The sequence below is a fragment of the Lynx rufus genome, unplaced genomic scaffold (genome assembly GCF_022079265.1).
Source record: "Lynx rufus isolate CCGP_SWC_20201006 ecotype Redwood Valley unplaced genomic scaffold, mLynRuf1.p SCAF_6, whole genome shotgun sequence".
NCBI classification, from domain to species: Eukaryota; Metazoa; Chordata; class Mammalia; order Carnivora; family Felidae; genus Lynx; species Lynx rufus.
The window spans coordinates 31,096,938-31,111,875 of NW_025814878.1; the positions used below are offsets into that span (position 1 = coordinate 31,096,938).

Below are 14,938 nucleotides of genomic sequence, written 5' to 3' on the forward strand. Positions count from 1 at the left end.
CTTTAACATGTGGACACCTCCTTTTCCTTCTGAAGCTTTTGCCTGACTTTATCCCCTAACCTTTTTCTCCCCTAAATCTCCCTTCCTACCAATTCCTTTCTGATCCATATCTTAGCGTTGCCAGAACCTGCAACCATGAGAATGTTACATTAAGCTGCTTTCAGATCGTCACCATTTTACTGAGATGGAATTAAATGGAGATGGCGCCTCCCTGGGCAAAATGAGAATTGACAATTCTGCACCTATTTCTGAAGTCGGGGTTTCTATTAAGTGCTTTTAAAATCTCATTATTTTCTAGGGCTTCTCTTTTCTAGGGAAATCACCCTTTGCTCTGTAACAATGCAGACATGTTGTGTGCTTCCCTTCTTTTGTTTCTACCCCAGATTAGAAAGGAAGGTTGGAGGACTTGAGGAGGGAAGAGAATGAGAATGATCTGGTGATGGACCATTCTAAATCTCATCTGATAGATTCTTCCTAGACCGCCATGAGTCAGCCACCGACGGGGGGCGCTGCCCCTGCCACAGCTACAGCTTCTGCCGCCACCTCTGCCACTGAGGCTCGCCTGCACCCAGAGGGCAGCAGCAGAAAGCAGCAGCGTGCACAATCACCTGCTAGACTAAGGGACAATTCGGTCCGGCAGACAACTACGACCACCCGGTCCCCCGTGGGGACCGGCACTAAACTCAATTCTGTTCGACTGCAGCAGCTGCAGCAGCAGCAAGGCAACAAGACCGGGAGCCGCTCGGTGCCTCCGGCCAGCGCCCGCGGAGGCGGAGGCGGGGCGGAGAAGGCTGCGCCCCTGGCGCCCAAAGGGGCCGTGCCGGGAGCTGTCCATCTCGCGGCTGGTGCTGAAGCGGCCCCCGCGGCGACCCTGGCCCCGGTGGGCGGCAGGAGGCCTGGCCCGACGGAGGAGCCTCCCCGGGAGCTAGAGCCCGTGTCCGCTAAACTCGGGGAACCCCCTCCGCTAGGGGAAGGAGGAGGAGGGGGTGGGGAAGGAGGAGGAGCCGGCAGCGGCTCCGGGGAAAGGGAGGGGGGCGCTCCGCAGCCGCCGCCGCCGCCGCCGCCCAGGGGCTGGCGAGGGAAAGGCGTACGAGCTCAGCAGAGGGGCGGCAGCGGCGGGGAGGGGGCCTCCCCTTCACCATCCTCCTCTGCGGGCAAAACCCTAGGCCCCGGCAGCAGAAACTCCGGAAGCGGTGTTGTGGGGGGTGGCAGCGGTGGCGGAGGGAGCTACTGGAAGGAAGGATGTCTGCAGTCTGAGCTCATCCAGTTCCACCTCAAGAAAGAGCGGGCGGCAGCGGCGGCAGCCGCGGCTCAGATGCACACTAAGAACGGCGGCAGCAGCACCCGCAGCTCCCCGGTCTCTGGCGCCCCTGCCATTTGCGAGCCTCTTGCAGTCCCTTCCGTCTCCCCAATGGCGGCGGCAGCGGAGGGCCCCCAGCAGAGCGCAGAGGGCAGCGCAACTGGAGGGGGCATGCAGGCGGCGGCGCCTCCTTCGTCGCAGCCGCACCCGCAGCAGCTCCAGGAGCAGGAAGAAATGCAAGAGGAAATGGAGAAGCTCCGAGAGGAAAACGAGACTCTCAAGGTGAGAAGGGTGGGGGAACCCGGCTGGGGGAGGGGAGGTGTGGGCTTTGGAGGATTAGGGCGTGTCTCGCGAGGGTGAGAGGCTGTTAACATGTTAGGGAGCCTTAAAGAGGGAAGGGAACAGGAAATGAGAGGAGGGGGTTCCTAGGCCTTTTCCAGATTTAAAGCAGCCGAAGATCAGTAGCCTTAGGTTTAATTTAAATCCAAATTTGGTCCTTCGTTTCTCTAATTATCATGGGTTGTCCCACTTTTTCATGGAGAGAGGTTGAGTAGGAGAGCTGGGGAAGGCCCAAAGAAGGCCCGTTTTTATAGTTTCTTCTTCATGCAGCTCTGTCACTCCTGTCTTATGGAGAGGGGGCAATAAAACGGAGAATTTGGAGTTGGCATGGGGTGTACACTTTACATGTCCGAGTGCGGGGGGGCGAGGTTAATTTTGACCCGCGGCCTGTCACCGCTTCAGAACGAGATTGATGAGCTGAGGACCGAGATGGACGAGATGAGGGACACTTTCTTCGAGGAGGATGCCTGTCAACTGCAGGAAATGCGCCACGAGTTGGAGAGAGCCAACAAAAACTGCCGGATCCTGCAGTACCGCCTCCGCAAAGCCGAGCGCAAAAGACTCCGCTACGCACAGACAGGGGAAATCGACGGGGAGCTGTTGCGCAGCCTGGAGCAGGACCTCAAGGTCTGCAGCGCTGGGGCTGGGAGGCACGGGGTAGGGGCAGCAAGTGGGGACCTCTTTGCTATGAAAGGCCTTCAGTGGTCATTGGCAAAGACACGGAGTTTCGCAGCGCTGACCACAAAGTATCAGGTTCCGGGCAGGGGAAGGGAAAGAACAGACCAGTGGGTCTGAGGGGTTTAGGGTGTGTGGAGTGCCTCGCGGAGAGCGAGCTCTGGGAGCTTTCTAGGGAGTCCCGGCGACTCTTCCAGAGACGGTGGCAGAGGGCGTCTCCCCTCCCCCCCCCAGCAGAAACGCGGGTGTGGCAGAGCGCAGGCTCTGGCGTCGACCTGGCCTCCAGAGGCTGTCTTCCAAGTAAAGGCCAGGTGAAATCGAGAGCAGCGGGATGTAGACTCCTGCGGAGAGAGGAATTAAAACCCAGAATAGGAACAGCATTGGGACGATATCGGAGTTCAGGTCTCTCTCCGCAAGTCTCCCTAACCTCCTTCCTTTCTGTACTCACCACTTTGCTAACTCCCTGAAAAGAAATCTGTCCCACTTGCAGCCCCTTTTGGAGAAGTAAAGAGTGCAGTAAGTGAAAGAACCTCGTTTTTAACGTGAAGTTGTTCCTTTAGAATTTCCCCCAGTGGAGAAATTTTAACCTTGAAATAAGTTTTGTAAGTAGATGAGGTCTGTTCAGTTCAGTTTGACTGTAGGCAGATCCATTGACAATGCAAACCCAATGTTATCTTCATAACCTGGGACCACCAAACATAATTTTAATTATGTTAACCTCATCAATATATAAAAATCAAATGTAATTTTCCTATGTTTTAAAGAAAGATGTGAGAAAACATTTAATGAAAGTCATTGTATTATTTCTTTTTGTTTTTTCTTTTTCTTTTCCTATCATTTGTTGAGTGCTCACTATGTCCCAAGCACGGTGGGAAGCATTGTTATATATATTAACATTAGTTATCTATCTAAATGTTAGCTCAAGATTTACAAAAAAAAAAAAAAAAAAAAAAAAGCACCCATGAGGTTAGGATTACTAATCCTATCATCATCTTATACGGTAGCTGAACCTTTTACGGAGGTTATAAGTGCCCAGTCCCTACCCACGGATATAGGCTAGTAGGTGGCCAAGCTGTCTCCTCACCCAGTATAAAACCACAGTCTATGTCCTGAGCCACTACATCATACTACACCATAGGGTTTTGTTCCAAACCCTGAATTTCCAAGATAATCTCAAAACAAAAGGCAAAAAGGTACACTGTAATCAAAAAACAAAAACAAAAACTTAATCTCAAGGACTGACATATTTCTTAAAAGTAAGCACCTGACATTATAGGATTAAAATTCAGGTCCCACTCCCACTAGAAAACTTTGTTTTCTAGTTTAAAAAAAAACAAAAACTCCTTAATGTTTACTCATTTTTGAGAGAGAGTGAAAGAGCAGGGGAGGTGCAGAGAGAGAGGAATACACAGGATCCAAAGCAGGCTCCAGGTTGAGCTGTCAGCCCAGAGCCCTCCACTCGGGGCTCAAACTCAGGGACTGCGAGATCATGACTTGAGCTGAAGTCAGACACTTAACTGACTAAGCCACCCAGGCACCCCCGTTTTCTAGTATTTAAAATGAGTGATAATGGAAACATCTTGTTTTGTTGTAGAATTAGAGGAGATATGTGAAATTTCTATACACATGATAAAGCACGATTGAACATCTATTACCATGGTGTAGTGTGGAGGTTGAGGAAACAGAGTGGAGAGCCAGACTACTTGACCACTTGTTAGCTGTGTGACCTTGAGCGTATTACTTCACATCTCTGAGACTCACTTTCCTCACCTGTGAAATAGGAATAATAATAGTACTTATCTCATGGGATTGTTGTGAGGGTTAAATAATTTATATATGTGAATGACTTATATGTAAAGCATCTGGAAAGATGCCTGGTATAGTATAGGAACTATTTGTGTATTGGCTTTTAGTACTTTTAATGTGAGTATAAGTTTAGCTCACTTATTGTACTGTCTTTAACTATATTTTATTGTTAAAACTCTTCAATTTAGGTTGCAAAGGATGTATCTGTGAGACTTCACCATGAATTGGAAAATGTAGAAGAAAAGCGAACCACAACAGAAGATGAAAACGAAAAACTGAGGCAACAGCTTATAGAAGTTGAGATTGCAAAACAAGCTTTACAGAATGAACTGGAAAAAATGAAGGAGGTTAGTATTTGATTATCTCATGGTATGCAACATATATATTTAGCTTTTTTTTTTAAGTTTATTTATTTATTTTGAGAGGGGGAGAGAGAAAATGTGAGCAGGGGAGGGGGAAGGATCCATGAGATCATGACCTGAACCAAAATCAAGAGTGGGACGCCTAACCAACTGAGCCACCCAGGTGCCCCCATATATATGTAGTTCTTTACAAAAGAATCCCCAGGACTAAAATGACTGTTAAAATACTTCTGTTTTTTAATGATTATAGAACAGTTCATTGTTCTCACCCAATATGCTAACAGATACATGATTTCATACTAATTAATAATTAGCAAAGGAAAACTGACCTCAGGCCTGCCTCTTGTGTAAAATATATGAGCTCTGACTGAGGTTTCATCCTGTCATCCAAATTTGTGTTAAAGAAGTTACACAGCTATACCAGACACGCAGGATGTCAAAAGTATGAAGGACTAAGACTTGTGTTAGTTGAGAAGAAGAACTGGTCCTGTGATTATTAATGAGTTCATAGAACCACAGACTTTTGGGGTAAAAAGACCATAAAAAAAACATTGAATCGAATTGAATCAAATCATTGCTTCAATCCTCTTTATAACAAAGCCCCCAAATGATCTAATGCTTAAAACATCTCTTGTGACTAACCTTTAAGATCTTTTGCAGTATCCAATTCTGTCACAGTGTATCTCTGTTTAAAGGTTTTCTTTGTTTTGAGTTGAAATCTATTTCATTGTAACATTAGCCAATTCATCTTAGTTGTTTCTCTTTGGTATAGAAGAATCAAGAGTTCTCTTCCACATTAGGTGTTTGAAGTTTCTACCATATTTCTCCTAGATCTTCTCAAAGAACAAAACTAGTATCAAAGGAAATAAATTGGAGGAGAAAAGACACAGAAAAGATTTATCAAGAAGTAATTAGCTTTGTGATTAGTAGCAATTTGAATTAAAATAATATTATTTGAAAACCGTCCGAGAATGCAGTGCATTTGTGGAAGCTATTATTGAGCATTAGCTGATACACATGTGGTCCTCTGGACATTTTCCTCTGCTTAACTGTGAAGAATTTAAATGAAAATCTGAATCTTTCCATGGACTAAATGAGATATTGCACCTTTCATTGCTATGCTTATGTCAAAATGGTATAAATATATATTTACCATGTAACAGTGAAAATAATCAAGTCTGCTTAAGGTGTCAAGGGCATGCCTGCGTGGCTCAGTCGGTTAAATGACATACTCTTGATCATCTTGGCTAAAGCCATGATCTCGCGGGTTTGTGGGATCGAGTCCTGAGTCGGACTCTGTGCTGACAGTGAGAAGCCTGCTTGAGATTCTCTCTCTCCCTCTCTCACTACCCCTTCCTTCCCCATCTCTCTCTCTAAAGACATAAACTTAAATAAAATATGTCAGGAATTTGTAGAAGATGGTTTCAGTGGTGTAAACTATTTTGTGATCTAAGTTTCTACTTGTTGTTATATTATCATGATTTTAAACATTTTTTAACATGACAAATTAGGGAAAAACTATTTTAATGATATATAATTCTTGGTTAATGCCTAAGGATGGCTGTATTCTCCAATATGGAAGCTGGGAGCCATGTGACTATCTTCACCAATAACCAATGGGGCGATTTTAAAAGGTTTCTAACTTGCCTCAGTTTATTCAGTTGTAAAATGTTGTTTTAATGATTCTCAACATCTCCTGAAGCTATCATGACTTTTATCATCAAATCCAGGACATTATCTTTAAAGAGTAGCATAGATTTTTTTCCCCTGAAGTTAAGAGATCAAATATGAAATTATATATGTACAAGTATATGTTTCTTAAACAATAATGTAGAGTTGAAGTGTGTCAAAAAATGAAAGTTTAATTTGCAGGAAAAAAAAAAGAAGTAGGTGACTATGTGAGTTTGCTAGGGCTACTGTAAAAAAACACCATGACACGTTGTGTGGTATAAACAATAGAAATTTGTTTTCCTCACTGTTTTGGAAGCTGAAAGTCCAAAATCAAGGTGTAGGTAGGGTTTACTCCTTCTGAAGGCTGTGTGGAAAGGATCTGTTCCAGGCCTGTCTCCTTGTAGATGGTCATCTTTATGTTCACACTGCATTCTCCCTATATCCATGTCCAAATTTCCCCTTTTCTGGACGCCAGTCGTTGTAGATTATGGCCTACCTAATTTTAGGTTGTACATTGTAGATTGATTGCTTCTGTAAAACCCTATCTCCAAATAAGGTCACATTCTGATATACTTAGGGTTACAGCTTCAGCATGTGAATTGAGGAGATACAATTCAACCATAGCAATTAAACAAAGGAAAGAGAAAGTTCTTTCTTCTTATAGGAAAGCAAAGAGAAAGTTCATTGTCAGTTCCATTAGGCTTCAAGTCAGAACAAACTTCATTTGATTACTAAGTATAAAAGAGAAATACTTTGTGATCTGATATCATGTAAATGTTTTTTAGTGAAGATCTGGAAAGTTGGATTTAAGAATGGTATAAGAGCTTTCTGATTTTATTCTGTTTCCAGAAAAGGGGGAAATGCCTATAGACTGCTGTCCATTAGCCAGACACATGGGACCTCTTCCATTGTAAATAAAGCCAAAATAATCTGGCTACCAAGGAGAAGGGCTGGAACCTGAGAATGTCCTCAGGAAAATCATTATAAAAATACATTTCCTTGATTCTGTTCCCTACGCTCTTCCCTATAACTATTTCCTCCTTCAGGGCTCTAACTCTGATTTGGGAAAACAGTCTTACAGCACCAAGCAATGTGGGTATAAGTTCATGCCAAAAAGGAAACTCACATTCTCTTGGAGTTATAAAAGCCAAACTCCAATCCCTAATTGGAAACTACAACAATAAAAGTATAAGGAATGTAGGAACATATATTCAGGATGTCAGCATTTAAAGTAACCTTTTATTAAAAAGATGGGCTCTAAACTAGCATTCCCAGCTTGAGAAGGTGGGTGGCAGTCAGGAAAACATAGAAATAGAGAGGAAGGACAAGAGAGTGGAAGATAAATATCTGGGGGATTCTAAATGTAATAAAGGAAAAATGGAAAGTATCCTGGCAGGAAAGTTCTGTAATCATTTATCTGAGGTTGACATTCATAGTGTCTAGAAAAGTGTCAGGAATAGAAAAAGTAGTTTTATTTGGAAATCAAAAATGTTTCATTAAAATGAGATGTTTGTAATGGTAACTTTGTTATCTGCCAAGAAGATGAATATTGAAACTGAGTTTCAGTAATAAGTGGCTCACTTTGTGGGGTAGGAGGTGTGAGTTTGAAGCCTAACTTGGCCTCGTATAACTGTGACAGCTTCAGTTAATCATCTGCTTCCTTGGTTGTAAAACGAAAACATATTCAAGTCCTTGGATAGGGTTAACCACACAACTGTCATCCCTTTGTGGCATTCTAATCAGTGGAGAAAATAGAATCAGGCCAAGCTTTGCATTATGACGAAAAGACAAAAGTTATGGAGTAAATTAGAAAATGGTAAGTAGGATATACTTGAGAGAAGCAATCCTCTAACTCCCAGTTTTTAGTTTCTTATATGGAGTCATATAGATGTTGAACTGCGCAACTGGGACCAATAGGCCATCTGCTGGAGTTTGGAAACCATTTACTAAGAGTTTAATTGGCTTCAAGGGTTTTGACCAATTGCTCTCAAGGCTAGTGGTTGCACAAGGTCCTGTGCACCTGCTCACATCCATCTGCTTATCTTCTTCCTCTGAGAGTATGGAGTAGGCACTGGGGGGTAAGAAGAGTTGTGTAGAGGCAGGATAGACATAATTAGTTGAGTCTACTGCAACTCATTGCTTGTATTGAAACAGTTGGTTGTCTGCCAACTGCAAACAAGAGGGACCTCTTAGGATGCTGCCTTAGAATCTTAATGGTATTTTCATCCGATTACAAAACATTGATTGCTACTAGCTCTATGCTTTCTGGCAGTAGAAAAATGCCTTTCTTTTATATAACCTGGCAAAAATGATGGTCTTTCAGCATCACAAACACTCAGAGACTGGTTTTTGCAAAAGTATTTTCATGGAAATTATGAATAGCTTGCAGTTTGAATTCCTGGACAGGTTAATGTACAAATAGCATAAAGTGAGGAAGGATATGGAGAAAGCTCTGTGTGGCATGGGTCTCTGCTACAGTTAATGGGAGGTCACTGTCCTTCATGAAGTCCTTCTGCTGTAGGAAGAAACTTTGCTTTGAGAGCTTTGAAACACTGTTCTCTTCAGAAGGGAGGGGTCTTCTCACATCACCTTTAAGATCTGACACTTGGAAAAGCATTGATGACAGACATTTGAGGGAAAAAATAACCAGTAGAGACCTTTGAAGATGGAAAGGAAGAAAGACTAACTGAGATAATGATGACAAATGTTTATTTGCTCTTTTTACTTTAAGAATCAACACTCTTTGTAATGTTTTGTCCCTTAACCTCATGCAAGTCTTAAAATAATCTTCTTAAGTTAATCTTCTTAACTTTTCCTGGTCTTTGCTCTAGAGGGCTCTTAACTTGCCTACTGCAATAGCACTATCTATCTTGGGACGTTTATTTTCTGTGCACTTGGTTAATATATCCTATCTATTACAATGAACTCTCATTCTAGAACACAAAAATAATTGGTACCGTAAATTTCAACAGTAGCCTCTCTCTCTCTCTCTCTCTCTCTCTTTTTGAAAAGAATATGTCTGCTCAGACTCTCTTTATGGACAGAACACTTTAATAAACAAATGCTTGTCTTGCACATTTACCATTGCCTATTTATTTTCTTATATAAAATAATGAATTGAGTATAACTTTACTTGGTTTTGATAGGGCATGTTTATATAAGTTATAAAGAGCAAAAAAAAAAAAAGCTGGGTGATAAATCAGCAAAGACGCAGCCCTTTAAGGGGGAATTTCTTTGGCATTCAAATATTTTTCCCCTGGTTCTGTGAGTTATAATTTGAAAAATAGAAGAACAGTCATTGACCTTTTTAAATGAAATTACCATAAATATTTTTAAATGTATCAATTAAACACTATTACTTTAGTCACATCTTTTCAGAGGTGGTAGTTTGTTGAATAATACAGGAATGAATAATACACACTAAATTAAAAGCAAAAAATAATATGCCAGGTAAACAGAGGAAAGTTTGTTTTCCAGGTTACTGTATGTCGTGACTGTATTTTCAAAGTTGTTTTTATTTAGGACTCATAAACTCTGTTGGATTTTTTTTTTTCATGAAATTGCATATGCAGCTGTATGCACAGTGAAGTGATTCCCAGGACTCGGTCCTATGTAAATGGCTCTTTTCTCTCACCCAGATGCCAGGCTCCCAGCAAAAGCAAAGTAGTATACACAGATAAGAAAATCAATGTTGGTGGAGTATTTTGTGAAACATACAGAACTTTTATTGTAAACTTCAGATTTCTGTATATTTATGTGAAGAGCACAAGGGTTTCGTTTCAAAGCTTGGAAAGTAAAGGTTCTTCCTACAGCCAGTTTGTGTGTTGGCTGGAATTTTGCACTTCATATTCTTGAAACAGTAGGGCACTGTATGAATATAAGTCTTACCTAATTAGGTATCTCCTTTTGGTTACATATTAGGCTCCCATTTCAAATGTCTATTAATTTCAATGTTTGCAATGGCATGGCTTCACAGAAAATGTTCAATAAATGCATGTTGAAATGTTTGTTGCATTTGCTGATAAACCATATTGATGAGAGCTAAGTCTCCAGCCGTGGACTCTGCCAGTTTAACAGGGGTCCTGGGGCTCTAGGCTGGACTTTGAGTGATCTGCGTGTAAGAGATGAGCAGCTTATGTATGTTTAAATATCTCCATGGGGCTACTTTACCTACACAGGTATTAAAGAGTTGTTTACCTCTCTGACTTCTTTCTCCCACCTACCTTAAAAAGGAATTTGAAATGGTTCTCAAAAAATCATAACTGTTGCAATCAGGGTTTAAAATTTTGGTCAAGTAAGAATTCTGGGAAGATGAGGAAACACTTACTCCAAGAGGTATGCATTGCTGGGAAACAGCTCTGACTTTAAGAGCAATCAAGGCAGGGAGAGAGATATTGAAAGTAATTCTTTCCTAACTGTGACTGGACATGGAGGCAATACCAAGTTTCATAGCAGGTCTTCAGAGCAATCATGAACAAAATTAATCATAAACAGACCTCACAGGACAACCAGTGGATGGCTGAGCCTTCATAACAACTGTCAATTTTCATTTATAGAATCAATAAACTAAGAATTATAGTTTTGCAGAAAATAAAATTTAGACATCTTGTCATTAGCTGTGAATTTGAGTGTGGCTTGTTAGAAAGCACATATGTCATGAAATCTAGAAACTGACTTTGAAGCCCACTTCCCATACCCTGTGACTTTGAGCAAATATCTTGAAATTTATAGGCTTCGGTTTCTTTTTTCATAAATGTTGAAGTTAAACTAAATACTCTCAAAGGCTCCTGTGAAAATGTCATTTTCTGATTTGTCATTTACTCATCTCTGTTCTCCCCGTAAGTTTTATTTATAGCCAGGTATGCCAGTCTGTTTCACTACTATTATTTTATTACTATAATTATTTTCTTTCATTTATTCAACCAACAGATATTTATTGAATAGTAACGTATTACCCACTGTAGTATGGCCTACAGACACCACAGAGGATACAAAGATACAGATATCAGGGTGTTGCATTACACAGACTTTGTACTAAATGAGTACTGTCATCAGTGAAAATCCAAACGTTTTTATTTTGCTATTATTGAAATAATATGATTTTTCTGAAGGTGAAAGTCTTTATGTTTCCAAAAACATAATAAAAAAACTCTTTGAGATCGTTAGGCCTTTGTATGTGTGTGACAGACAAAACCCTCATGTAGAACGGATCCCCATTAAACAACCTAGTCTTTTCCTTACGGGACTCTGATGTGTGTAGCTGTGACCTAACTGGTTCCCATGATGCCTATAGTTTTGGGGGCTGTGGTTAACACTATTCCCTACCACTCCCCGCAACCTTGGCTGCCTGATAAGGGCTGTGCTTCTACTGGTGGAGAAAATAGCGTCTGCTGTCTGTCTCAGCAAACCTTTGATGTGACTTTAACTTAGCAAACATTTATTGAGTGTGTATATATATTACGTATAACAAGATAACAGTGTAACTATGAGGGTAGTCTCTACCTGAAGTTAATTACTCATAGAAGGTGTACTTTGACAATATTTACACATATGCATTACTGTACTGAATACTTTGATGTTTGTGATCTCAGAAGGAGAAACTCTTATAAGTAGATGAGGCCAACACCTGTTTTGTTCACTGTGGCACCCTCAACATCCACTTCAGTACCTGGCATGTAATCAGACCACATTCTTCTGTAATACTATAACAACTGTTATTCCATATTTAATTTTTATATATCTTTTTCCCACTCTAGACTGCAAATCCCTTGGGAGTAAGAACCGAATCTTGTCTTACTCATCATAGTGTCCACAACAACCAGAAATTGTTGACACAAAGTTGATAAGCACTAAATAATTTTGAATGAGAGAATGTAGTTAGGAGAGGTGTTTTGTGGAGAGAACAAGAACTATGGCTCAGAAACAAGGCTTTTTTTGTGGGGCTTAGTATAATACAAACACCCTACAAAGGAGCTCCAGCTCACCCTGCTTCCAGATCTAGAGATCTCTTGATACTGGTATCTCTTAGAAACTTCTAGTCCTCTACCATGCTTCTCCCAAACCCCAGAAATTCCCCAGAAACAACAAGTCTTCCCTAATACAAGGTCTTATAGGCTTCTCAGGATGGGGAATGAGTACAGGGGCTCAAAAACGACAGGACAACTCTGACACCCTAGACCTCAGCTCTGCATCTGACTTCTGTATCCTTTGGTGAGACAATATGAAATGCCGCTTTAGAGAGTAAGAGAAGGCTGCAGGTCTTGTCATTCCCAAACCATTTGCTTTAAATCTTCAGTGTTGGGATAGTCAATTTAGCAGTTAATTTGACTGGAGAACTAAGGAAAATTACCCCAGGGATGCCGCTACCATTGATGAGTGCCAATCACTGTGCCAGATATTGTAGGTATAGTTATGTTGCTAATAGTTTCATTTTAGAGATAAACACTCAAAGCTCAACAAGGCTAATGGCACTAGTAAGCTGGCACGGTCCATACTGATCCCCCTGCCTCCAAGCCCATGGTCTCCATCGGCCAGTGCTGCACAACTGCACTATTGGGACTCAGAGTCCCCTCCGCATAGCCACTTCTATCTTCCTGACCCACAAATGACATGCCTTCTTTAGAGACCTCAATTCTCCTAGAATCTCCAAGTCCTGAATCTCTAGCACACATTTAGAAAATGCATGGAGCAAGGACTTCCAAGGTATCTAAAGGGAAACTCTATTTTATCCGAAAGAAAGGAAGTCTTTGGAGAGAACAAAGAAACTGGGACCATAGGTCTAAAAAATGTGTTTTCAGGTCTGTTGATGCTGTCTCTTCTTTTTATAGACTTAATACGTGTGTTATTTCAGATAAGTCACTTAATAGCTGACTCTCAATTTAATCACCTCTTAAAGGAAAATAAATATTTTCCCTAGGCAACCCATTCACAAGGACAACAGAAGATAATATGTGTGCCGTGCTTTATAAACCGTAAGGTCGTGTGGACGTCAGACGTTCTTGTTATCACATAGTTCTAGATGAGCTGATTAAAACTTAACTCTGCGAGAGAATGTTTAAATCCATGAGAGTGAAATTTTGGATTTACCCAGGAGTCTAATTCTTTTACAGTGGGCTTAGAAACACTTTTCCTTTCTCTTTCCCCATGAATGTGTATGACCATGAAGTTCCTCTTTATAGGTCACTTCACTGTAGAGCCATTCTAACTTCTATGTATCCTGTTCTGTCTTCCACAAGACATGTCCTTAGTCCTTACTGCTTCACCATCCAGGACCTTACATTTGCAGAGGTCTCAAGGGAGGTGCAAACAATGCAGTTACACTGTCTGCCCCTGCACTCGCCAATGGGACTGACCACTGATTTGTCTGGATAAATGCCTCTCCTACCTTTGCTGCTCTATAAATATTTTTCTTACAGAGAAACATCTTAGCAGAGAGAGGAGGGCTATTGTATTCAGGTTCAAGATACTTTAGATTGCTTTGTGTGTTTTAGTGACTCCACAGCTAAATTCTATGCTCTCTGAAGTTAAGAACTGTATTTCTATTTAATTCACACACAAAGACTGCTATAGATACAAAAACTGTAAATGCTTGGCCAAGAGAAGAGGTGTTTAGGAAGATATGATTGCTGTCAGAGGAGCTCATCTTTAGCCCTTAAATTAGAATTTACTCGGTTCCTTTGTTTTCCAATACTTGTGTTACATTGGAGTAAATATACCATGCAATTTCGCTGTATATTAGGAAGTATTTTCCAAATTGAAAATTCAGTTATATCTTGAAGATTTTAGACTTCATTGCATTTTAATGGAAATACAATCACTTATTTGATGTCTCCATTCTAATTCCATTTTTACATTTCAGGGTCAGTTAAACTGATCTTTATCCAGATGGTAAATGACATTTGAAGATGACATTTAAAGATGTCATTTAGCTTCTCTCCTGACATTTTCCATTTTATGCTTATATATTTCACTTAATGGGGTCATTTATATTCAGCGTGATTCAACTCAGAACTGCTTAAAATTAAAAATTCAAAGTATTCTATATTCATCTGCTGGCTAGCTCAGTTATTTCCAATTTGTCTAGCCAATTAATCATGGTGGTAAGTGGTTAATAAAATTAACTACATTATTTTTTCTTTCCTTCACAAAGTAAGCGTTCTTACCATTACATTGGCCAGCAACCTTGAATAATAGCAGAAATAACTAGACAGCCCAATTGATTATTGTATTCAAGTGCATAATGAGTGGCTAATATGTTGGTATGTGGTTGTATTCACCACGCCCTCGCATATAGAAGAAAAGATTTTCATTGAACTTTATCAAATGGTAGCCACCTGTGTGTATTCAAGAGGATCTGTTTTATGTAAAGTATTGTTTTTCAAGGATAAAATACAGCTTTCAGGTTCATTTCTTTAGAGACATGGCTACATTTAAAATAGAATAATTATGTTCTACAATGATTTGGAAGGTAGTTATTCTGTTATTACTTCCACTAGTATTAACCCTAAGGGTTTTTTGAGTTTTTTTTGTTTTTGTTTTTGTTTTTGTTTTTTTTGGTAATACATGTATGATTCTCAATTTTCTCAACTACTAAAATCAAGAATAAAATAAGGAATTAAGAGTTATTTCAGTTAGCCCAACCCCTTGGATTACTGTCTGATCTTTGTTAACATAGGATTATAAGATAAGATTGTTACTATTATTTATTGTTACAGTATATAGTTTGAATTTAAAGAATGTCTTTTGCTTCATATGTAATTCAAACAATATACATTCAGTTTCAATA

The 14,938-nt window shown here is 40.5% G+C and overlaps 1 protein-coding gene across 1 annotated transcript in view; it reads left to right on the forward strand.

The window, feature by feature from the left end:
* The first annotated feature begins 484 nt into the window (after positions 1 to 484).
* SOGA3 (SOGA family member 3) overlaps positions 485 to 14,938 on the forward strand; it is a 51,586-nt gene continuing 37,132 nt past the window's right edge. Inside the window, exons 1-3 of the mRNA XM_047103150.1 lie at positions 485 to 1,582; positions 2,042 to 2,266; positions 4,309 to 4,467. Of these exons, the coding sequence (XP_046959106.1) occupies positions 485 to 1,582; positions 2,042 to 2,266; positions 4,309 to 4,467 (1,482 nt within the window). The remainder of the gene's footprint in view (positions 1,583 to 2,041; positions 2,267 to 4,308; positions 4,468 to 14,938) is intronic.